Raw genomic sequence first — 25848 nt, 5'->3', positions numbered from 1 at the left:
TTGCACTAGTTGCACTGCGCATACGCAAAATAATTGCAGAATTTTCTTGGTCTAACTCTATTCATTCACCAGTCAAGCCAACATGATTGTAGATACAGGGTGAAACAAAAACGCGAGCGCAGCGAGCGCGAATTTTTTGTTGACAATATCGCAAGGCCAGGTACCGATCTTCACCTGGGCCTAAACGTCCGAAGTGCCCCAGTGAGGCGAACTTTCATGCGAAGTCAAAGCCGTGCTTCAGGCTTCAGGATAAGTAGTTGAGCACAGACTCCAAGCAATGTCCATTGTGTTAAAAAGCGAGATATTTCCTTGAGCGCTGGTGCGACTTTCAATCCGAAGGTCACAAGGTACAAACCCCGGCCACGTACTCTTGACGTACTCGTACCATTCGTACCAATGAGTTTTTATATACGAAATATCATTTTGATATTTACCTACTATTTGCGTTTCGGTAAAGGAAAAACATCGTGAGGAAGCCGGACTAGTCCCGATGAGGCCTAGTTTACTCTCTGAGTTCGAAGATCAGTCTGATGGCAGTCGCTTTCGTAAAAACTAGTGCCTAAGACAATTCTTGGGATTAGTTGTCAATTGGCCCCAGGCTCCCATGAGCCGTGGCAAAAATTCCGGTACTACGCGAGGAAGATGATGTTTTCTTATTATTCCTTTGCTCAGGCCCAGTAACATGCGACAGTACTAATCTCATTTACTCCGATACAATTAGACAGTGTGCGCGTTATATGTATTAAGTAGGATTGTGTTTTATAATAAACCAATTAATTTCTGTACCTATACATGAATCAGTATATGTAGGTACATATTAGTAGAATTGTGTTTTATAATAAACCAATTAATTTCTGTACCTATACATGAATCAGTATATGTAGGTACATATTAATAAATATTGTTGTCCTACTTATTCCCCAACTTTTGGTCTTTGTCACATAGTTTAGTTTCATAGTACGAAGTACCATTTCGTAAGTTTCGGCCCGGCCGAAACAACAGCCGAAACATGATTTTTTGGCCGAAACTGGCCGAAACCGAAACCGAAACCGAACCTTCGGTCGGACACTAATTGCTATACGCTAAGGCCCCATTGGCACGACAGCTTAAAAAGCGTTGCGTTAAAACCCGACGTTGGCGCTTTTTTACCGTTTCTAATATTTGTGTTCATATGAACGCTTAAAAATCACTTGTACTGCCACGTACGCATCTCAGCAAAGCCATACTTTATTTGCTATTACGACGTATTATTTGAATATAGCTTGAATATTTCAGGAATTAGAGTCTGGCTACTGAAATATTACACAAATGTTTGGCGGGAAATTCAAAAAATCTTGGGCTGGTCACACTTTGTGTAGTAGGAATTATAGTTTTGATACTAGAAAATATTTTTGATTTTCTATGCACACGTAAGGTACCTAAGGATATAAGTTAAATATTAGTGTCCGACCGAAACATGTTTTTTTGCCGAAACCGAAACCGAAACCGAATGTTCGGCTTTGGCTCTAGTTTCGGCCGAAACCGAAACCGAAACCGAACCTTTTGTAGACTTGTTAAAATCGTTGAAAAAATGTCATAAAACCGCTTTTACACACATATTATGGGGCTGTCAACACCCAATGTCCTTGAAATTGATGTTACTTAAGCAGTTTTTTAAGAAAATTACTAGAGTTAGACCAAGATAATTCTGCAACGATTTTGATAACACACGCAGTGCATGTGTTATTTTAAACGTCAAAACTTCTGTGAAATTATGTCGTATAAATAACATTTGCACTAGTTGCACTGCGTATGCGTATGCTATGAAAATTATTGTAGAACTTTCTTGGTCTAACTCTATTCATTCACCAGTCAATCAAGCTAACATGTAGATACAGGGTCAACCAAAAACGCGAGCGCAGCGAGCGCGAATTTTTTGTTGACAATATCGCAAGGCCGGGTACCGATCTTCACCTGGGCCTAAACGTCCGAAGTGCCCCAGTGAGGCGAACTTTCATGCGAAGTCAAAGCCGTGTCCAACCAATGTCCATTGTATTAAAAAGCGAGATATTTCCTTGAGCGCTGGTGGCCTAGCGGTAAGATCGTGCGACTTTCAATCCGAAGGTCGCAGGTACAAACCCCGGCTCGTACCAATGAGTTTTTCGGAACTTATATACGAAATATCATTTGATATTTACTATTTGCTTTTCGGTGAAGGAAAAACATCGTGAGGAAGCCGCACTAGTCCCGATAAGGCCTAGTTTACTCTCTGGGTTCGAAGGTCAGTCTGATGGCAGTCGCTTTCGTAAAAACTAGTGCCTACGCCAATTCTTGGGATTACTTAGTTGTCAATTGGACCCCAGGCTCCCATGAGCGGTGGCAAAAATTCCGGGATTACGCGAGGAAGATGATGAGTTTTCTTATTATTCCTTTGCCCAGGCCCAGTAACATACGACAGTGCTATCTCATTTACTCCGATACAATTAGAATTAGACAGTGTGCGCGTTATAGGTATTAACAGCCTCTTAAGACTGCGTCGACCGTCTAGTGGCGCCCTCATTAGTGGAATTGTATTTTATAATAAACCAATTAATTTCTGTACCTATACATGAATCAGTATATGTAGGTACATATTAATATTGTTGTCCTACTTATTCCCCAACTTTTGGTCTTTGTCACATAGTTTAGTTTCATAGTACGAAGTACCATTTCGTAAGTTTCGGCCCGGCCGAAAGGTTCGGCCGTTTTTTGGCCGAAACCGAAACTACAGCCGAAACATGATTTTTTGGCCGAAACTGGCCGAAACCGAAACCGAAACCGAACCTTCGGTCGGACACTATTAAATATACGTTGACGTGCACTCAAAGTCAGCTCACATAATTTCTACCACTGTGTAAAGTACCGTCGCCCACACTGTTAACTGTACATCGGTGGACCTTATGCCTTTTGTAATAAGGTCCACTGATGTATAGTCAGGAGTGTTGCTGTGTGTACAGTCAACAATAAACACATATGTTAACACTTTCTCACCATATACCATTTTTACAAGGCGAAAAATGAAATGTAGTGTAAATAAGATCTAGCTCGATAATATCGTAATATTAATCCATCACCAAAAAAATACATAAGTACTATGCCAAATATGCTAAATGCTAAGTATCAAGCTATTTATAGAGCACCAACCTCCTAATTTGTTTACATTTGTTTAGGAGTTGTAAACATTGCAGTTTTTCGTTATACAACGCTACACGTCGACTTCGCACATTGTCGTAATTATTTACGAGCTTAAATAATAGTTTGCGAACCTCACTCAGTATAGACATTATTAATATTATTTAAAATAAACCGATCATAAACCGCAAACAATTTGAATAAATGACATGACTTTTTTTTAATCATAGACAATTGGTGACACAACAACGAAATATCTGTCAACAATTTTTGGCTAGCCACTAGAGCAAAGAGTAAAGTAAGTAATATAGCACTAGAGTCTGGCTAGCCAAAAATTGACATTGACCAAGTTGACATTTTTAAGGTGAAACTATAGCTGGTCAAGCAGATCTTGTCAGTAGAAAAAGGCGGCAAATTTGAAAAATGTAGGGGCGACGGGATATCGTCTCATAGAAAATTTGAATTTCGCGCCTTTTTCTACTGACCAGATTTGCTTGACCGTCTATAATAAAAATTGACACTTGACAGCCAACTGACAGCAGGGCCGGCGCTTTTTTAACGCTTGTGAGAACAGGGGGGCCGATTTTTGAATTTCGACAGCTCGATTTCGTGTATTTCGTTCAATAATATCCCCACTATAAGGCATTTTTACTAGGCATTTAAATTCTACTAATACAATTGAAATCGAGTGGTCATTACCACTAGATTCCAAATTTCGATCGCTCGTTTTTCAAAAATTAGCATTTCGCCGTTTTCTACCGATTTTCGTGTGACGAAATCGAGCAATCGAAATTCAAAAATCGGCCCCCAGACACACGGAGTTCCGTATGATCAATTCAATTAACGGCCAACGCTCAACACCGAAAATCGAACAGTGCTCGATAAAAAAGCGCCGCGCTTAAAAACCGCCTTCGTGTGAATACTTACATGGACTACATGGTTATCCATTCGTGTCATTCAAACGCTTTTTTAACGCGCGTTGAAAAAGCTCCCGTGCGAATGGGGCCTAAAGCACCCTGTACCTGGTGCGTGAAGCACGCGACTTGCTATACTCTTTGAGCACGCGCGAAGTTGAGAATATACTTACTCGAATATGAATAGAGAATAATTATTATAGTTGGTCAAGCAAATCTTGTCAGTAGAAAAAGGCGCGAAATTCAAATTTTCTACGGTACGGTACCCTTCGCGCCTACATTTTTTAAATTTGCCGCCTTTTTCTACTGACAAGATTTGCTTGACCAACTATAATATTCTCTATTCAACTATACGCGAAACTCTGCGTAGGGGGCTCTAACTACCACAATCCATCACAATCTGGGGGTCTACCACGAAACAAGAAAATCAATTTTTCGTTTTCTAACCTCTCTAGGTCATCACTCTTCCTCCATCACTCTTGCATATTCGAGCGTTAAAGAGGCACATAACTAAATTTCGATTTTCGCGGTATGTTTAAGTTACTCTATGGTTTACTAGCTAGCTTAGTGCTCTGGCGGTAGTTATACCCCCTATTGGATACGACTTGTTCTCGGTTTTTCGTTTCGCAGCGCTAGAATGCGAGCCAGGAACAGATTTCCATGACCAATCGCCTCCCGGGCGAAAACTCGTATAGTGGTTAACGGCTATGTATGATGAACCCTCGTGGACGTCAGCTGCCGCTCCGTTGGTGGGTTAAGGAATGGCAGTCACCGAAACACGTAAAAAATATTAATTAATAGTCATCGCCTCCCGCTTGATACTTTGTCAGATGATAGTTTAGATGCTATTGTGAATAAAAAATATCGTCAGCCGGTTGTATCGCGGTGGAAAGAACGTCAGCTTGTCGCATGAACATGTAAAAATAAGCGCTTTACCTTTTTATGATAGTAATAACAAAGTCATGAAGTTTCGCACGTAGCATTTCATCAGGCGTTTCAATAAACTGATTACGCATTACGCATACTTTGCGTACATAAATGGTAAGGCGCGTATTTTTACATGTTCTATTTTCGTGGCATACCTACAACCTACACTTGCTTTATAAAACTGAACCCAGATAGGGGCCGTGCGCGTTAGAGGGTCTGCTAACTTGTGACAACAATCGGAAACAGAAACTGTACATTGACACTTCACGCAAAAGCAAGTGCTGCCCTCTACAGTTCACGTCCGTTATCTTGTGCATTGTAAGTTCTGCCATCTTGTGGGCTACATTGGAAGCTTAAACTTGACATTTACATTTCGCGCCAAAAAACAGAGGGCTTCTGTGCTGCCTCCTACATTTCATGCATGCCACCTACATGAGATAATAAATCAATCTAAAACAATTAAAAGACAAACTGGGCAGTAGCTAGAAGATTCATTTTTTGTCTATTTAAACTGGGGATTTATAACTAGCAATTTTCGAAGCGGTATAGAGACTCGAAAAATCTCGGCTCCAAAGGTTATAACGTATGCAGCCCTTTTTGTACAGCTCTGAAAATCTGACTTTTGAAGCACTGATGTTCGAAGTTTTATTTTTCTTGTACGAGGATCTGAAATATAAAGTTCAGACACTTTAGAAAATAGTATGTAGGTACTATCAGGCGTGGCTCACTCCGCGATTTCGTCGCTTTGCAACAGGTAGCTACAAGTACATCCGTTCCACACCAATTTCGGTGGCTAGCCATAAGCCGCGCGTGGCGCTGTCGCCACCTCTAGCGGCCATATCTGTCCTGACTCCTGATCGTAACAGACGCATTTTGTTAGAGAGTGAGTCTTCTGTACCTAGTACTATTATTTATTCTGTGGTATCATTAAAAAACCGCACTATACATGGATATAAATTACGTACGTAGCGGTAGGATCCTTGCATAGCGGCGGTTTCAGGGGCAGATTCAGTCTCATACTCATCAAAGGACACGGGAAAGTGATGCCGGCAAAGTCCATGATGCCATTATCCATCGACGGAAACTGCGAGAGGAATAGAGGCGCTTACCTTTAGCACACTGGATACGATTCGCATGTCGTTCTGATGTGCGAGCGGGATGTCGCTATAATACGTGCATAGCGTTGACTCGTTCAAACATCGGAGCGACACGACGACATGCGAATCGTATCCGGTGTACTAAGCGCCATAGGTGTGAGTTTGGTCTGCGTCATTCTCCTCCCTTCTCTAGGCTACTCGTACTACAATCCATAGTAAAGTTATATTGGGACGCGGCTGCGGCCCGCAGTCTGCGCCGGTCCATCACCGTCAACGCAAGCTCCTGATGATACTCCTCGCTACGGAGTGAAACATGTCGAGCGTATTTCGAGTTAAAATACGTGAGTGACCCGTTCTTAATAGATTTAATATGCCAATGATATTTACTTAGGTATACATAAAATATCATTGGGCTAGCTATTGTTTTCAGAAATCCATATTCCGGAGCAAGGAGTACCTAATAAAATAAATTGTAATCGAATTTAATATCTGTAATATAAAAACAGAGCTTATTAGGGCGAGCGAAGCGAGCCCTATCACTATTCGACAAACTATGCATTCTTGTGGTACACTTTCCGGAAAAACTATCGCACTGATAAGTTTGAAATTTAACATAGTAATTTAAATTCATATCTAGATGTGTTATCAAACATAAAAATATCATTTTATAAACCTAAAAAAATAAAATAAAGGAATAACACTTTGTATTACTACTAGCGCCATCTGTTAGAAAAATTATGAAATAAAATTCGGGCTAATGTACTATGTGCTATAACAACGATGAATACCAAAAAGGGTTAAAATTTTGGATTCTGACCCATCTCGCTTCGCTCGGTTTGATTCCCAATTTAGCAATTAAGTGTCTGTGAATACTAGAACATTAAATGTTGCTGTATATTTACTGAGGAGGTCAATTTACTCGTATGTTCTGTTCTGTGATGCCGATGAACTGATCAGTCATGTTGTGTTAGCAAACTTAAATCAGGTATTTTCAGTTTGAGAAACAGTTTTAGTGTTACTATGGCTTAGAATTTCCAACATTATAAATAAAGATAAGCATATTAGTCCGTCTGTATCGGCCCTAAATCACTGAAGTTTGTATTCACAAACTTCATTAATAGGGCCGATACAGACGGACTACAACCCGACTGCAACTTGTATGGAAACTGCACGCCGACTGCACGCCAATTGCAACGTCGGCATGCAGTTCAACAAAATGACCCAGAACCCTGGCAGTACCTAGTGGAACTCAAGTTTGGTGCAACATAGGCGCACGCTGTTTTAGTAATCCGACACGTCTTGATGAGCACTTGGGAGAGCAGTACGATAGAGCTGATGCTGAACCCTGGCTGTACCTAGCGGAACTCAGGTTTGTTGCAACATAGACACACACTGGGTTGGACATCCGACTCGTCATGATGATCACTTGGTAGAGTAGTACCCAAGATAGCTGATGCTGAACTCTGGCTGTACCTAGTAGAACTCAGGTTTGGTGCAACATAGATTCACGCTGTTTTAGACATCCGACTCGTCAGAATGAGCACTTGGGAGAGCAGTACCCAAGATAGAGCTGATGCTGAACCCTGGCAGTACCTAGTGGAACTCAGGTTTGGTGCAACATAGGCACACGCTGTTTTAGTCATTCGACACGTCTTGATGGGCATTTGGTAGAGCAGTACCCAAGATAGAGCTGATGTTCTGATGCTAAACCTTGGCTGTACCTAGTAGAACTCAGGTTTGGTGCAACATAGATACACGCTGTTTTGGAGATCCGACTCGTCAGAATGATCACTTGGGACAGCAGTAGAGCAGTACCCAAGATAGAGCTGATGCTGAGCCCTGGCAGTACCTATTGGAACTCAGGTTTGGTGCAACATAGGCAAACGCTGTTTTGGTCATCCGACTCGTTTTTTTGAGCACTTGGGAGATACCCAAGATAGAGTTGTAGCTGAACCCTGGCAGTATTTAGTGGAACTCAGGTTTGTTGCAATATAGGCAAACGATGTTTTGGTCATCTCACTCGTCTTAATGAGCACTTAGGAGAGTAGTACCCAAGATAGAGCTGATGCTGAACCCTAGCAGTACCTAGTGGAGCTCGGGTTTGGTGCAACATAGACACACGCTATTTTGGACATCCGACTCGTCATGTTGATCACTAGGTAGAGTAGTACCCAAGATAGCTGATGCTGAACTCTGGCAGTAACTAGTGGAGCTCGGGTTTTATACAACATAGGCACACGCTGTTTTGGTCACCTGACTCAACTTTTTGAGCACTTAGGACATACTCAAGATAGAGCTGTAGCTGAACCCTGGCAGTATTTAGTGGAACTCAAGTTTGTTGCAACATGATGAGCACTTAAGAGAGCAAATTATGCGTAAGTTTATGTGCGGAGCAGCATGATAACCGCCAGTAGGCGTCCAGACGGGATAATTTTACGCTCAATTGTGTGGCGTGGACGCATAAATAAATTCAAGGACATTGGCTTGCTGACCCAACATTAAGTAGCTAACACACTACCGCACCGCACCAAGGTCATTGTGGGACGCACCCACAATTGCAATTGGTGCGGTGCGGTAGTGTGTTAGCTACTTTATGTAGGAAAGCCAGTTGACTTCCTTACAAAAAGTACTGGGCGACCGTGTAGGATGTAATAAGCGCTTATGAAATTGTATATTACGTGTGGATGATATTGGCAATTTGATTTTTTCGTCTGGACACGTTTTTAATGGACAAAGTAAAAGCTATAACAGACAGGCGTACCGGACAGCGACCGGGGTCCAATTAGTAGGTATATTTATTTCTTGCTCTCACTTATAGCTGCGTCCTTAACGGACTTATTACGTACCCACTCGATCGAACATGGAACAAGCCTCGGACTGGATCAAAGTCGAGGTCCGGTACGTTTAGGTAGAAAAACTCCGCGAGCATTGTAAGTGCTCGCGGAGTTCTGCTTTTTGCTAGTAAAATAATACTTACTTGTCTTCTTATGGGGGGTAGATTGACCCCATCCTTTGCGGGATTGTATTGTGCGAGTACAGTCTTGCACCAATCCACCAAACTATCGTCGGCCGCGCCCCGGCGGTCTAGCCTCTCCGAAAGCTCTGCCAGATTACAAATTGGAGGCAGCTTCTGAAGTAGGTAATTTCAACAACAGTGACATAAGTATAGGTACGATTTACGAAGTAGCAATCCAAAATAAGATATATTATATATTCAATATACTTAAAAGATACTCTTTTTTTATCAGTAGGCATGTGACCGAACAACGACAGACTATGCGACTAAATTTTAGAGGACACGCTGTTTATTAAGGAGCTTATATACCTACTCTGGCAAGCAAACTTTGTCAGTAGAAAAAAGTGAGCAATTCAAAATTTGTATAGCCCGCTCCACACTCGTGCGCGAATCGAAGCCGACAACGCGAGTGTGTGGAGTCGAGATCGCAGATTCTGCGAAATCGAGTGAGTTACGAGTGTGGAGCGGGCTTATGGGAGATCGATCCTTCGCGCCAATATTTTTCAAAATAGCTGTCTTTTTTACCTGACAAAGCAGGCTTGCCAGAGTGTATAATTACTTTTAATTAGTATCTTTATATAATTATAGTCTTAGATTAACATGGGTCATTCATCATATCAGCTGAAAGACGTCCAATGTCCAACTTTTACTCTCTTAAATTAATTTTATTAATATAAATCAATTTCATTACATATCATTATTTAACTTAATGTACTTACATATGTTTGCAATAAGAAATCCGCAACGCAGGCTTCGTCCGGTGGCTACAAATGCAAATCAGCAACATGCCTCGTCCCAAACATACCAAGGATGATATCCGCAACCAGGCTTCGTCATTATAAAATCTAAGTTAACTTTTACTTGAAAACAACAATTTCTGTATCAGACGGCATAATAGTAGGTATGACTATGACTACATACATACCTACTATGCGCAGCATATGAGCGTGGTTTGCTGCTTACAATAAAGAAATACACTTACAATTTTTGTATCACGCAAAACGCATTTTAATATATTTGTAGCCCCAGACTTTTGGCTGGGCTGCTTGGAGTTAATCTGCCGTTTTATACACTGTCGAGACGTAAGAGCACTGCTTGAGGTCGTAGTCACGGTGTTAAACGTGTCCATACTCTGGTTGATTGTGTCATGACGGAGCATTATATCCTGAAATGAGGGGTAGAGATAAATTAAGGGTTCAGTTAGGCCTCAAATGACCATGTAAAGTGCTCATGGCCTTCCAAAGTAAAGAGTCCGCAGCAAGCTCAGTTCTCCATACAAACGTAGTTACGCTCTCATTTTAAAATGACTTGCTAGATTGCTCTAAAACTTTGTACTTACAATAACATAAGGTATATCTGCCTGTAATTAGTTTATGTAGTTTCAGATACCATGATAGTTAAAAAGAATACTTACAGCGAATTTAAGATTTTCATACAAAACTTTTTTTTGCTATATTTCGTTTGTTTTATACGCTGTGGAGCTATACTCTGTCAAGCCACATCCGCTAGTAGAAAAGAGCGGCAAATTTAAAAAAATTAGGCGCGAAGAGTTTTCGTCCCATATAAAATTTGTATTCCGCGCCTTTTTCTACTGACAAACTTGTTTAACCGGCTAATAATTACAGGCATCCAACTCGTAGTTTTAAAATGAGAACGAAACTCCGTTTCTATGGGAAGGTGAAATTCGGCCGAGTGAATGCGGACTCAAGTCAATCACATCCATTCTGGACGTCAACCAAAACCCCTGTATCGGTCGCGTGAGATGCATCTAAATCTACGAGAGCAAACTCGTGGTGCCCTCGCAACTGGCGGCCTAGCTAAGGTGACGATCGCTTGCACTTCGCCAACGAATTACTTTGTCTCTCTATCACTCTTTCATATTAGTGTGACAGTGACAGTTGCGTTAGCGACTGGCACGTTGTCCACGGAGCCTGGTTCGTAAATGTAGCCCTCGTAAAGATTCTTGGCAATTTTAATGAATGGAACTAGCTTACCCAGATAAATGCTATTCGAAAAGTCTTACCGTCAGCTTTGCAATGTCCATATCAATTCTGAGACGTGCGGCAAGCTCGGACTTGAGTTCTTCGACGAGATACGCCCAGTATCGGTTGACCCGCGCACATTCAGCCAGTTCCACCCGAGGCAAAAAATTCAATATTCGCTTGGCCAGCGCTTGCGGTAGTAACTGAAGCTGTAAATTAGCAACTAGGTATACAACATGCGCACGTAGGTACCAGAAAACTTAATAAATATTAGCAACGAGTTATTAATACTAATGATTTATCGCCGGAGATAATTTGGATGTTGGGGGGCTTCGAGCAACACGGAAGGGAGGCGGCATTCGCACTATTTCCCCTCTGCCTAGGTACAAGATCAACTGATCTAGCGCGGGTAATAAAACTAGTTGCGCTCGGATTTTTCACTAGACCGAGTCCAGACGCGCGCGTGAACACAGCAGCAGAAAAAATGCCTAATTGCTCGCTTTTTTGTCGTAAAAAGAGGTCAGAGACATCAAATTTACAAAAAGAAGGTGTTACATTTCACATGTAATTTTTTTTTTTTTACATATAATACGTTTAATTATATTTAAACACAATTATTATATTTTAGTCTCATGTAATTGTTGGATTTATCGATTTTGCTCGCCCAGTACAAATTGCGGATCGGTCGAGCGACAAATCCGACTTCTCATCTGTCAGAATACAATAAAATCACTGAAATATGAAACCTATGGAAGTGAAACGTCAACGAATAATGCGTGCCACTGTGACGTCATCTTAGGACTAAACATGGCGGTTTTAGTGCTGCCCAGAAGATTTTTACTGTTACTAGGTTTTATCGATACATCGATACCTTTTTAACGTTCTCGGCTCATTTTATTTAAAATACTAAGTATGTATTATTTGTGCAGTTTATGTTTTAATAGGAAGTAAGTAAATAAATAAAAATTCTTTATTAGTATATTGTTATGTGAAAAGATACTTTGATTGAGTAAGATGTGTGGAGTCTAGGACAATTTCGTGCTTCAAATTTGACAGGTAAACGAGATGACGCTGTACTACTCAATACATATTGCGATTTTTGCGGTAACACTGATTTTCAAAAGTTGACGTTTGTCAACTTAGTGACCGCAAAACACATGGCGCAGTACAGCGCCATCTGTTTTGGATGTCAGAATAAGTGTACGTGTTTTTCTTGGACTTTACCTCTCTATTACAATCAATTTTGTTGTGTTGCTAACCCTGAAGTCTGTAACACACTACTGCACTGCACCTCGACCTTGGTGCGCCGTATCTATAAGTGAGAGCGATACAAAATTCAAGCTTATTAAGCGACGGGTGAAAAAAAACAAAACACCTTCAGAACATTTTTTTATTACAAAAATAAGGAATGACTTCCGCTCTTCAACTTCTTCAACATTTATTCAGCAAATAGGCCACAAGGGCATTTTATACGTCAACATTGAATTTACATACAAGCAAAAATAATAACAATACATTAACCATTTTATAAATTACAACTATAGGTATGTATATGGTCTCTTAATGTCGAATTATATAAAAAAACTTTAATAATGATATAAAAAAGCCCGCAGGGCAGCTTGTGGAGTAACGACCCCACGGACCCGAGTGCTCCCGAGAGTCGGTCAGGGTCTCCATCTCCAGCTCTTTCTTTTTATGTTCATTTCTTGGTAAGCTATAAAAATGATTTAATTATTAAATTAAGATAATTTAGTTGGTTTGAAGCGGGGGTAGCATGATAAAATAAGAAAATATAAATAGGCAATCATAATATATCGATATCAAAGTCGATAAATAAAGTAGGTACAACCCTAGCTGAAATGTTTACATTATTTAAGCGTAAAAATATAGTTAAATAAATCCAATCACTTCATGATCTATAACTGCACAGAAGAACCTTGCTATTTATAATGTGAAAATTCCTTAAATTTCCCAGGAACATTAACAATAACCAATATTTTTCATGTAAATTATAGCGTACCTGTGTATGGTTAAAGATGGCTGATTTGGTGGTTTTCTTATGCCGCACCCTAATACACTACACACTGGCATATTCGCGACGTAATTATTCACATTTGGCTTCAATTATTTTCAATCACAAGCAAAATATTGAAAGATAATTAATAATTTTAATTTTCACCACGACTTTTTGACAGGACAAGTACCTGCTGAACTGACAGACAATGACATTTGGGTGACTAAACATGGCGGATTTTCGGCCGCATTAGGTATTTACGTATTTTCATGGAACACTATGTCCGTACTGAAATACTGTCACCTTTTTTTGCTATGGGTTACAGTGCTGAGTAAAAACGAGATAGATATATATTTATGTGTGTGCCGTCAAAATGGGTGCTATTTCTATAAGCAATTGTACGTATAGAACAATATGTCTTGTCCCTATTATATAGGTCTATGAATAAAATACTTCGACGAAAATGTGTTAGTGTGCGTGTTGTGACACTTGTGACTTGCTTGTGACTCATCCGTACACAAACAGAGATCGAGGTTTGCAAGATTTGTCTTTGACGTGTGTCATTTTCTATGTATTTGTGTCGTCATTACAGATTGGATTTTGTATGTAAGTGTGTGAGAAGTGCGACTGTGTGCTCCTTTCTCCCCGCAAAAAATGGCAGAACGATTTGTAAGGTAAGATATCGCTTGGGCCCCTCCCTTCCAATGTGTCGGAAGCCTGTATTGCTCGAAGTTGGGGGGACTTTAGTTTCCCTTAATACAAAAGACGGATCATAATCATATAAGTAGGTAAGTTACTTAGTGTGTCATTTTTTCAAAACGGACCGGACCGGATCCCATTTCTATCGCGTAATCTTCACATGTAAAAGTAATTTCGTTAATTCGGAACTTAAACTACCACGATTAGATAAAGTTCGCTTGATAGATTTTGTCCTTTAACAGGTTTGATAATCGCCTTCTGTATATGTATTTACGTACATAATCCACAGTCTCAGTGACTTCCGGTTTAGGTCTGTTAATCTTCCAAATCCTCTTTTTCGTCCCATCGCTGAATATTAACTCCACTTCCTCTAGTTTTTGGCTGTCTTTCACAGACCTGATGATAGATGTCCATTGAGCCAAACATACTTCAAGCTGTCAAGATAATCAACAATCAATTAGCCAATGAATATTTACATTTATAACTATGGTGGCTACTTATTATATTTGTATACTAGCGACCCGCCCCGGCTTCGCACGGGTTAACAAATTATACACCTAAACCTTCCTCAAGAATCCCTCCATTGACAGGTGAAAACTGCATGAAAATCCGTTCAGTAGTTTTTGAGTTTATCGTGAACACACAAACAGACAGACGCGGCGGGGGACTTTGTTTTATAAGGTGTAGGTAGTGATATTCTCACAGTACCTCCCGCTGTGGGTCTTTCGGAGCCGGAAGAGTAGCCCCAGCATCTCCAGCTTCGGTCGCAGAAGGTTTACGACGTGGATCTTTCTTGCCCTGTAAGAAATATTATCTTGTTTCCAGAGCAGAACACTACTCGTACAATCACTTTACATCTACTCACAGACCAGTGATATCTATACTATTACGTTGCACAAAACGCGCAAAACTTTTGCGCAATGTAATCGTTATTAGATATTGTGGCAAAAGCTAGATGTAACCATCATATTGGTAAAAACCGGCCAGATGCGAGTCGGACTTCCGCACGAAGAGTTCCATACCATTACGCAAAAAACGCACTATTGTATTCTGTTTTTAGTCTTTGTTGTTATAGCGGCAACTATCACAGTTCATGAGATTCAGCCTGGTGACTAGGGTTGCCAGATGGTCAGGATTTGGCGGGATTCTGCCGATTTTTAGCATGTGTTCCCGATTAAAGATGTGCGCCGATGGCAAAATCATCGGCGGCGGCGACCGATGATTTTTTCATCGGCGGCGGCGGCGTGATCGGCGTGAAATCGGCGTGGCATAATTTTTGATACTGCATGAGAACGTAGCTGTAGAAACTGTACATTAAAGCTTTCTGAGTATTTACTAGGCTATCCAAAACATATTATGTGTGTTTTCTAAATTATTGCCGAAAATTATATCCCATCATGTCACTTGGCAACCATTTATTACCAATACTAACCTAACGGTTACCAACAGTATGTTTATATATGAAAATAAAAAGGATACATTAAAATGCTACATTTTAGGCAGCTTTTAGGCAGTATTTTTACTTACTTTGTAAGAGGAATACAAATAAAACACAAAAAAAATCTTTATAAGTTAAGTCTTAAATCTATATTGACTTTTCCTAGCCGCTGTCGCCTCACCTAGGATTTGTTACGAAATAATAATGAACTACATCTACATCTACTACATGTCTGAACTGAAGTTTAACAGAAATGTATGTTAGAATAAAGATGTCATCGTTTTCGAAAGTAAATGTCTCTGGCAGGTTGATTCGCTCAACAGAATGTCTTTGAAGTGTCCCGTTTTATGGAATATTAAGGTCTACTTTGTTTTCTTTACTGCTAGCTTAGTGATGATACTTGGTGATTTAAGTTCCTATAAGTAGGTATAATTGTTTAGGTATAGCTTATTACGAAGCTTTATCCTGACTTTTATAATTTTGATTGAAATATAATATATTGTTAAGTAAAAGAAGCTGATAATCACCATAAAATTACTATGGATTGATCGTGTGTAATTTTAAATGAAATTGTATATTATGTGCTAAATAAATCAAATAAAGTATTAAAATAAATCAAATCATATTTATCATAAATGATGACCCTTATGCGTGTCACCAGCATCATACGAGAAATCATAAAATACGCAATTATAATCGTGGTGACAGCTTGCTGGAGATTCTAAGAAGAAAATAGCATGTATATGTCCTAGGATATGAACCTGCTATTTTCTTGACTTTAGTTCACTGATTCTTCTTCTTCACTGATTAAATTAACAATCAAGAGACTATTGATGTAAAACAAAATGCGTTCTACAAAAAAGCTGTGCGAAAATATCAAATATAAAATATCAAATAATAACCTGAGATCCAGAAACTAGATCTTGTTTTAATTAACGCTAAATCGTTATCACACAGATAACACCGCAACGACAAAAATGATGCTAATTTGGTTCACTGGCAAATAATAAGCGAAAAAGCATAAGAATCTTTAAATTATATCTCTGACACTATCTACTCACTACGCAACATGGAATGAGATACGATAGGTATTAAAATTTCCCACGCCGATTATACGCCGGTCAAATTTATCGGCGGCGGCGGCGTGGAAAAATCGTCGGAGGCGGCGGCGCGGCGGCGCGGCGCACATGTCTATTCCCGATACCCGACAAAGTGAAAATTGTCCCGAAAAACAGCTTCACGTTATAAAACAATAATTGCAAGTTCCGAACTGTCGTCGAGCGTAGTGCCAATAATGTAAAATATCGTTGTTTTAATACAATTACATATGTACTTTAATTTGAATGTTTTTTTTTCCCGACTCAAGTCCCAAAATCCCGAAAAATTTATATGTTTTCCCGATAATAGCGTCTTTTGATCTGGCAACCCTATAGAGTGGTGACAGACAGACAGACGGACAGTGGAGTCTTAGTAATAGGGTCCCGTTTTTACCCTTTGGGTACAATCCCTAAAAAAGATAACTATCGCTTATAAATACTCAGGGAAATCGTTTATAAACACCGCATGATTCCAAAATATTGATTTTCGTGTCAGTCAGCGTCTAGACATACAGGCGTATCCAGATTAGTCAATTTTTCGCCAATCTAATTAAATTGCCCGATCGAATCAGGTGCGGACGCAAACGCCAATTTGGCTCGCCGAATTCAACCGCCGATAATGACCGATATTACCGATAAAGTGGACGCAAGAATACCAATTTGTGACACCAGTATTTTCGTTGGGGCATTTTTTCAATTTAGAGGGCTCTAATATCACCATAAATCTAAAATTGGAGATTGACGATGACGCTTTCATTTCATTTCGTCTGGATACCACTTACCTTATCGTCCATCGGCATCGATGTTTCATGTCCTTCAACAACCGCTGCACTCTCTAGTAAATTCTGGAGCTGTTCCTCGCGGTACTCGTCGAAAATAGTCTGGGCTTTGTGAAACACCGCCCACACGATGGGACCACCAGCGATCTTGAGCAGCTCTGACATGAATTCGGCTTTGTGACTCTGTTTGGATTTATGTAGGTATTAAGGCTCCGTCACACAGGCGCGTATTGCGGGCGGCGGGTGCGCGGGGCGCGCCGCTTTTACATATAAAACGCTCACGCCACGTTCACGCCCCGCCTGGAAAACGCGCCTATGTGACGGAACCTTAAGGTGCAGTGGGTTCAGAAAACGAAGTTTTTAAAAAGCCGTAGCTCTTTTTTGGATCGCAATACGGCTGCCATACATTCAATTAGCAATCTTGAGGGCTTTTTCTAGTGACTTCCGCGATTCGAATCCTAAGGTTTTGACTTTTGCTCGATAGAAAACGATCACGAACATAGGTCTAAAACGGACTTTAAACATTCGTAACAATTTGTGCACAAAAGATAAAAATATGAAAACTGCTTCTAATAACGCGCAATTTTATGCTTGAGCGAATTCCGCGATTACTTTTTTTTTAATTTAACATTAAATAAATAAGTTCAAAAACATGATATCAGCGGTCCCGTGCACGCAACTTCTTTGATCAGATGCCCGCTGGGCTTGAACGAAGGCGGTCTTATCGCGGGGCGGGTGGATTTCAAAATCCTGCGAAAACTTATGGTTCGGTCTTTATAAAAAAAACTAGTAGGTTGTGCGAGTTGCAACTTTTTTATATGTTTTTAAGAACTATTATCTTAATGTTCCTTCAATTACCATCTCCAATAACTTAATAGTTTTTTTTATATAAAATGTTTTATGTGTCTAAAATCATCACCGTCTACCGGAAAAATCTGAACCTTTTTGTTTGCAGTGAAAATTATAGCATACCTATCGTACGATTGCGATTTTTCTTTTACTTATATCTTTTCCATGTTGTTGTTTAACACATGAAAAAATATGCAATAATTCCTTCACCGAGAAAGTACATTTAAAAATATTTAAAATTTTGTCACGAATATTCGTCAACACCGTCATGGTAATGTCAATGTGAGCTTATCTTCGTGTATGAACAACGAAATACCGCTAAAGGTCCTTGCCCTATTTTTCACTTTAATATAGAATGCCAAAAATGATTTCACTATAAAGTCACATCATTGAATTGTGAGAAATATTACGAACAAATTTGTAAAACGTAGTTTGTCACGACAGAGCATCATCACCGTTATGCTTTGGTTTAAAAAAGTTACAAATGATATATTAGAAATAATTATTGAAATGAATGGCAAACTACATGAAGTTTATTGTGTAGCATAGACATTAACTACTATTATTCGTATTCTAGAAATAAAAACAAGAAACTCTCAAATCGTCAACACCATACCCATCATCACCGGGAAAAAATGACGACCGGTGATGATTTCATGTGTATGGTGATGACGGTTCTCAGAAACTTTTCTAGTTATTTTGCTATAATTCATTATGAAATTAAGCTGTATGTTTGAAAAACGTTCTCTATGTCTTCTAACACTATATAATGTCTACCTTATAAATGTAGAATAAATGTAGAAGAAGATATGACTATTTTTTTCACACTAGAGGATGGTTAGTTTTAAATAACATTTTGACTGAAGTAGGCAAAATTTAGGTCACTTAGAACTTAGAACATACAAATGTTTATTTTTTATTATCTAATAATGTAAATCGTGCAACTTAGAGTCTGTAATTGCATGTTAGTCGTGTTAAAACAAAGTATTTAAACAAGCAACATATATTAAGTTTTAAGCGACCATAGGCTACGGTACTGGCTCACTATCGTAATGGCCTTATGTTTTTTGATAATATTATATTAATTGGTGTATATAATTACAGCAATTAATAATTATACCATTGGGTAGTCACCGGACCCAATACCTAACATTTTGTAACTTATGACATGCATTACAAGTAGGGGTCTTGCAACTTATAAAACACTGATTATATATTAATGTTTAGCTATTAAATAATATATATATGGATTTAAATCATTATAGCTATTTTTAAAGTTAATTTATAAAACAACAAAAATACAAACTTATGCAATGAATCAAATTATCAAAAAAAAAGTAATATATCATAAAAATTAAGCTCACTGGTAAGCCAGCAATTTTATAATATGATATAAATACCAAGTTATGCAGTAGATAAAAGAAGATGCGGGTTTAAACTGATAATAAGAGTACAATATTGTTAATATGATTTAACATTGAAAAAACCCAAAAAAATAAATGAATACATAAATTGCCTATTTCGGAATATAAATTATTTAAAATTATACAATAAAAATACTTATTATATATTTATTTATATGAATAAAATGTATTTTTTATAATTTTCTAAAAATAATTTATGTAGCTAGTCTTATGTTCAAAAACATGTTATTTGTAATGTTTATTAAAGTTCTAAAGCCTTACAAGAAAAAAAAGTTTTTGTTTTTTTAATACGTTTTGAATACATATATAAATTAGTTCCCAAATCGTCATTACCGTACATGCAGTGTCATTACCGTCTATAAAAGAGTCATTACCATACCATGATTGTCATCACCATCTTGCGTTTTTATTTTCCGAAAGCAATAACTTCAAATATAAGCCACAAATGATTGTATAAATACCATAAATATCCTCAAAATACAGCCCCCTATTACTTTACCCAGCTAGAATCGTGTTAAATTAAACATTTAAAAAAAATATTTTTTTGTATGGTGAAATTTTTGGTGATGAAATCCACCCGGGCGCACTAAACTGACAGTTGGGTTTTGCAATTATTTTGACATTAAATCATATACGTATACGAAAAAAGTAGACAAATTGTATTTAAAAAATAGGGTAAATTAATTATCATCACATAGAGCTCGAGTCTCATCTTAAATTTGATTTGTTGTTGTTTACGGGGGATAATTACTGAAAAACGCAGTAAACTATCTTAAAACAATACGGTTCTAAAATCATTTAAGTAATTTGCTCCTTAAAACCCCGCTTAAAATGGAAAAAGTTTGAAGACTCATACTTACTGATTGGAGTTAATTTTCATTATGCTGGTATTCCCTAATATTGCGTAATTTTAAAAACGTACCCATGTGACTTCTGTACGTCAACGTCAATGAACTGATTGTGATGACAATTTTGTGATCTTGTATTTATGTTAGAGAACTTTTGATCTTCAAATATTACCTATTAATACGGAACGATATGTAAATATTTCGTGTACTACTTGAAAATCTTGAAGCGGTACACCTATTTTGTTGCTGTGAGGTCCGCCCAGATATATAATGCGGTTACGTGCTGTTCTGCAAACCTTCATGAAATCAAGAATAAATAAACGACTATGGTCTAGCCCACAGAACACCGCCTCTAGAAACCTAATATTGGCCATTTTGTTCCCGACGCAAATCACCAAACTGTGAGGTGCGGGAGGGGTGCTCACGGCGTTGCGATTGGTCGTTTCAAACATGGCGCGCTGACACGTGCAAGCGTAGGGATGGGACATGTTCATTACAGGTAGTGGGTACTGCTACCAGTGATACCGAAATGTATTGTGGTAAAATTGTTACCAATTTAGTATACTTAGAGTAAACTTACTTAATAATTATATTGATTAATTTAATATTTCATTAAGTAATTTAACAATGTACCTGAAATTTTTACTTAACATATTAGGGCATTTCTGCTTAAAGTACCCAGAACATGAATATTAAAGTTTAGAATTTTTATATTATTTCCACTCAGAATCGCAATCTCTTTTGATACGAGAAAAAAGTGTCGCCGAAATCTCATACAATTATTTTCTTTTGTCCGTTTTATTAAGGTCATAGAAGGTTGTATTGAAAACATATTCAAATGGACTAATAACATATGCCTATTACAAATCAACTCCGAGTTCTCTCGCACTTATTTGAAGTTCATCATCAGGTCCATCTCGAGACATGAGACCTAACTGCTCACCTACAGGATTCTAAAAAACCCATACAACATATGTCTATCACAAACCAACACCGAGTTCCCTCGCACTTCTTTGAAGTTCATCATCAGGTCTATCTCGTGACATGAGACCTAACTGCTCACCTAGAGGATTCTAAAAAACTCATACAACATATGTCTATCACAAACCAACACCGAGTTCCCTCGCACTTCTTTGGAGTTCATCATCAGGTCCATCTCGTGACATGAGAGCTAACTGCTCACCTAGAGGATTCTAAAAAACCCATACAACATATGTCTATCACAAACCAACACCGAGTGCCCTCGCACTTCTTTGAAGTTCATCATCAGGTCCATCTCGTGACATGCGGCCTAACTGCTCCGCTGGCCTAGAGGATTCTAAAAAACTTACACAACATATTTCCTATATATTATGTCTAAAATGGTACAATACGCCCATACAACCATTTCCAGTCGCCGTTACGACGCGGTGTTGACACATCTTGTGTCGACACCGTCTGTTTCGGTCACAATTCCAGTCGCAGAGTCGTCGCCGTGTCGACACAGTTACCAGAAATGGGGAAGGGTCGACACATGACACAAAGTGACATAAAGTGTGGTCGCCGTGTGCACACATTGTTTCGGGTTTGCGACTACTTTATGCCAAAATCATTCGTTCATTCGTTCATTTTGTTCCTGTCAAATGGAAACTGTCAGATGGAAAAATACTTAAATAAAAATAAGTGACATTAATACGCCATCTCTAAAACGGATTACAAGACGTAATTATATATTGTTTGCATTTATATTACAATAGGTCTTAAATTATTATGGGGAATTAAACTGCTCGAGTGATTTGATAAACTAAGTGTAATATAATCAACGCGCCACCACATTGTTTTAGTTTAGCCGGAAATGAAATTGTTTACTTCTCAGTGCCTGTGTTAATAACTATATTATTTGAAGCATTTTTAGTACTTCGATGCGTATACTATACTTAAATAACAGAAATAACGCTTTACATACTACGAAACTTGTTAATTATGATGTATAAATATGGTTTAAGGCTGAGAATTATCCTCTTTGCTTCGTCTTCTAGATTAGAAATAAACACAATGTAGTTTCACGTAATGCTTGACCTGAAACACTGAATTTGAGAGAATAGAAAAAGTAAAAAATTTAAAACGTATTGACACCTGACATTTCCATCATTCACAATTTTCAGTGCTACGCCTGTAGACACGTTCTATAACAAACAGCATTTTTTTTCAGCTATAAATAAATTTTATTGCTTACTTATCATACAATGGGTAAGAGAAAGCATAAAGATCGTGACTACGATTATTTGCTTCACAAGATAAAGAAGCTAGAGAAGAATATTAAACGACACCGACATGATTATGACACGGAAGGTCAGTCCTTTAACATTTTATACGAGTATCTTTTTCAGCATATTAAGGACAATAATTATGGATATGCACGACAAATCATTACTTATCACGTGTATGGTTCGCACTGCGGGCAGTTTTTGGGGCTGTCACTTTGCTTACTGACGTGAATATATATATATAAAGGTAAACCAGAACTTTGGGAGTATTGTCAAGAGGGCGCTCGTTTTGAATTTTATATAGCAACAATTTGTATAGTGGGGACAATGGAAATTGGCAGATGATTTTTGTTTTATTCCGACTACTTAACTTTAATAAGTGCGAAGTTTGATGTTTGGATATTTCTTCGGTTTTTACGCTATAACATTCGTGAATTTTACGACGTATGACACATAAATCAAAATCATCCAAATCTATTTTCTTTTTTTGTTTTCTTTTTTTTAGGTTTGGTCGTTTAATTCCGCCCTCACGCCCTTCGCTAGCAATGTGTGATACCGATGCATGCGATACACGTAATACACAAATCAAATTATTACAAGACATCAACCAAATCGTGACGACCTGACTATAGTGACATTTGTCCATAAGTTTGAAACTTACCCGTCAATTCAGGTGGTAATTTCGTTATGTTTTCTAATGGAAGAAATTTCTCTCCCGCACGTTTTTTTTCCAATAAATAACTATATACACTATTTACAACTTTTTCTCTGTAAAATCTAAAACTTTCGGCATGATTATTGCAGTCTAATAATAATTCACACGAAACTAGACAAAGCAATGTTTACATTGTCAATATTGACAACTATCATAGAGGGTAGATGTTGTCTATTATTAAAGTTATTGCCATTGCTAGAAATTAGTACCAACAAATTTCCGTAACATGGCGCACCCTCAATAGATCCTGGTTCACCTATACCTGAATAAAGTTTAATATGAATGTCTACAATTTAACTTTTTCCACGTGTATGGTTCGTACTGCGGGCAGTTTGTGGGACTGTCACTTTACGTTCTGACGTGAACATATACGAGCAATGCGGGCAACCTATGGGGTTGTCACTTTGCCGTAATTACAACTCTGCCAATGTGTACATCATCATATAATTATGCAGATGATCAACAGCTTATAAGTATATATTTACAGACGCGTTGCCAGTAGATGATGATTACTCGGTAACAGAAGAGGATATAAATCATTTTGAAACCGTAAGATCGGCAGTACACATACCTGGACAATCGTCAAAACTCGCCACGCCGACACCACCACGGGCACCTCCTACACAAACATCTGTGCAGCAAACAGTACCCCTCACCTCTCCCGTAGAAGATACTCCTTTATTGGATACGCAGATAGCTCCGCCATCGCAACCTGTAGAATTATCTGAGGAGACAGGAGACGTGATTCTAGACAACACTCTTCTAGAAATCCTAGGTGAGGATCCGTCATTAATCCAACAATATGGAAAAGAAATTCAAAACGATCTAGCAAAGCGACTACAGCACATTGCAACTAATGGCTTAGCCAAGGAAGTTAGTAAAGAGCTATACGACAGGTACTTACCTCCTAGCAACTGTCCCTTGATTGACGCCCCAGAACTCAATCCAGAAATAAAAGCTGCGGTCTCAGATACAGTAATAAAGCGAGACAAAGCTATTGAGTCGAAACAAAAACAACTAGGTCGAGCAATATCGTGTATTGCCGAGGCTCTCACTAACTTAATGTCCAAAGAAGACAAAGACGCACCAGTAATAAAACTATTAATGGATGCCTGCCGCTTAATCTCTGATAATCAAAACCAAGACTCGGTCACACGAAGAAACTTTATCTTATATAATCTGAAAAAAGACATGAAAGAACAAATACAAAAAACTAACATAGATAAAATGCTATTCGGTTCCGAACTTGCCGAAACCTTAAAAACTGCCAAGTCCATTTCGAAGTCGGGAGCCGATCTGAAATTACCAACGTCCTCTAATAAAGTTTCTGGGCCTAAAACAAGCCTTACACACCGCAGCAATACACAGGAGCCCAACCTAAAAGAAATAATTTAAACTGGAAGGCTCCTCCTCTGAATCGCAGGCATCAGGGGAGCCAGAAGAGCAGGGAGCCTGCTTCTTCCAGGAATCAGCATGCGAGCAGCTCGCGAACATCGTATCGAGCGTCACGCCACAGGTACTCGAGCCGCCGCTAGATGGAACATCGGTGAGTCACACTGGCAGACTATCCCGTTTCTACTATCAATGGTCATTACTGACCTCGGATCCGGTTATTTTATCTTGGATAGCGGGGTATGAGATAATTACACATCGTCCCGTGGTGCAGGTTCATGCTCCTAAAGGCAAAACTTTCTCAACTAAAGAAAAGCTTCAGATTTCAGATTCAATTGCAGACTTGTTAAAATCTGGCGCTATTTCTGAATGTGAACCTTGCAATGGACAATATTTGTCAACAATTTTTTTAATTCCAAAGCCAAACGGTAAACACAGATTTATCCTTAATCTCAAAAACTTTAATAAATTCATTGATACAGAACATTTCAAACTCGAAGACTTAAGAACTGCTCTAAAACTGGTTTCTGAGAAATGTTTCATGAGTACTCTAGACCTAAAGGATGCTTATTTTTTAATACGTATACATGATAACTCACGAAAATATCTTCGATTCGAATTCAATTTAAAGCTGTATGAATTTAATGTATTACCGTTTGGCCTTAGTACTGCTCCCTTCGTGTTTACCAAGATAATGAAACCAGTCACCAAATTGCTCAGAGCATGTGGTTACCTGTCCTCTGTATATTTAGATGACTTTCTCTTATTAGGAAGCACATTTGAGTCTTGTTTGGACAATATTATAGCTACAAAGCAATTGTTAACATCTATAGGCTTCGTTATAAATGAAGAGAAGAGCAACCTAGTACCTAGTAATAGGTGTAAATTTTTAGGTTATATCATAGACACCAAAAATTTCCAAGTTACTTTGCCTGATGATAAAATAAATAAAATAAAGAAAGAATTGAATCATTTTAAGACTGTCCGCCGGTGCAAAATAAGAGATTTTGCGCGTTTAATCGGCCTGCTTAACTCGGCATGTCCTGCAGTAGAGTATGGCCGGCTTTACACTAAAGAATTCGAAAGGCAAAAATACCTCAGCTTAATCAATGACCCAGAGAATTTTGACAGCTATATGAACATACCTCAGACGCTGAAGTTAGACTTTGATTGGTGGTGTCACGCTATTAATAAACCTATCAACAAGATTAAGTATGACGACTACTGCTTGGAAATTTTTAGTGATGCTTCTACCTCGGGA

At 38.6% G+C, this 25848-nt stretch overlaps 1 protein-coding gene and 1 long non-coding RNA gene across 2 annotated transcripts in view; both read right to left on the bottom strand.

The window, feature by feature from the left end:
• Window positions 1-25848, bottom strand: part of LOC134791805 (uncharacterized) — a 470284-nt gene that overhangs the window by 266432 nt on the left and 178004 nt on the right. The gene's annotated exons all lie outside the window — the stretch shown is intronic.
• Window positions 5471-25848, bottom strand: part of LOC134791678 (uncharacterized) — a 40195-nt gene continuing 19817 nt past the window's right edge. The window contains exons 4-11 of the mRNA XM_063762771.1: window positions 17117-17296; window positions 14508-14597; window positions 14078-14233; window positions 11128-11295; window positions 10087-10269; window positions 9066-9218; window positions 5957-6075; window positions 5471-5657 (exon numbers count right to left, since the gene is read on the bottom strand). Coding sequence (XP_063618841.1) covers window positions 5498-5657; window positions 5957-6075; window positions 9066-9218; window positions 10087-10269; window positions 11128-11295; window positions 14078-14233; window positions 14508-14597; window positions 17117-17296 — 1209 coding nt within the window. The 3' untranslated portion in view covers window positions 5471-5497. The remainder of the gene's footprint in view (window positions 5658-5956; window positions 6076-9065; window positions 9219-10086; window positions 10270-11127; window positions 11296-14077; window positions 14234-14507; window positions 14598-17116; window positions 17297-25848) is intronic.

The sequence above is a fragment of the Cydia splendana genome, chromosome 6 (genome assembly GCF_910591565.1).
Source record: "Cydia splendana chromosome 6, ilCydSple1.2, whole genome shotgun sequence".
Lineage (NCBI taxonomy): Eukaryota > Metazoa > Arthropoda > Insecta > Lepidoptera > Tortricidae > Cydia > Cydia splendana.
Note: the sequence above shows the minus strand (reverse complement) of the source record. Positions and strands in the feature narration are given on the sequence as shown.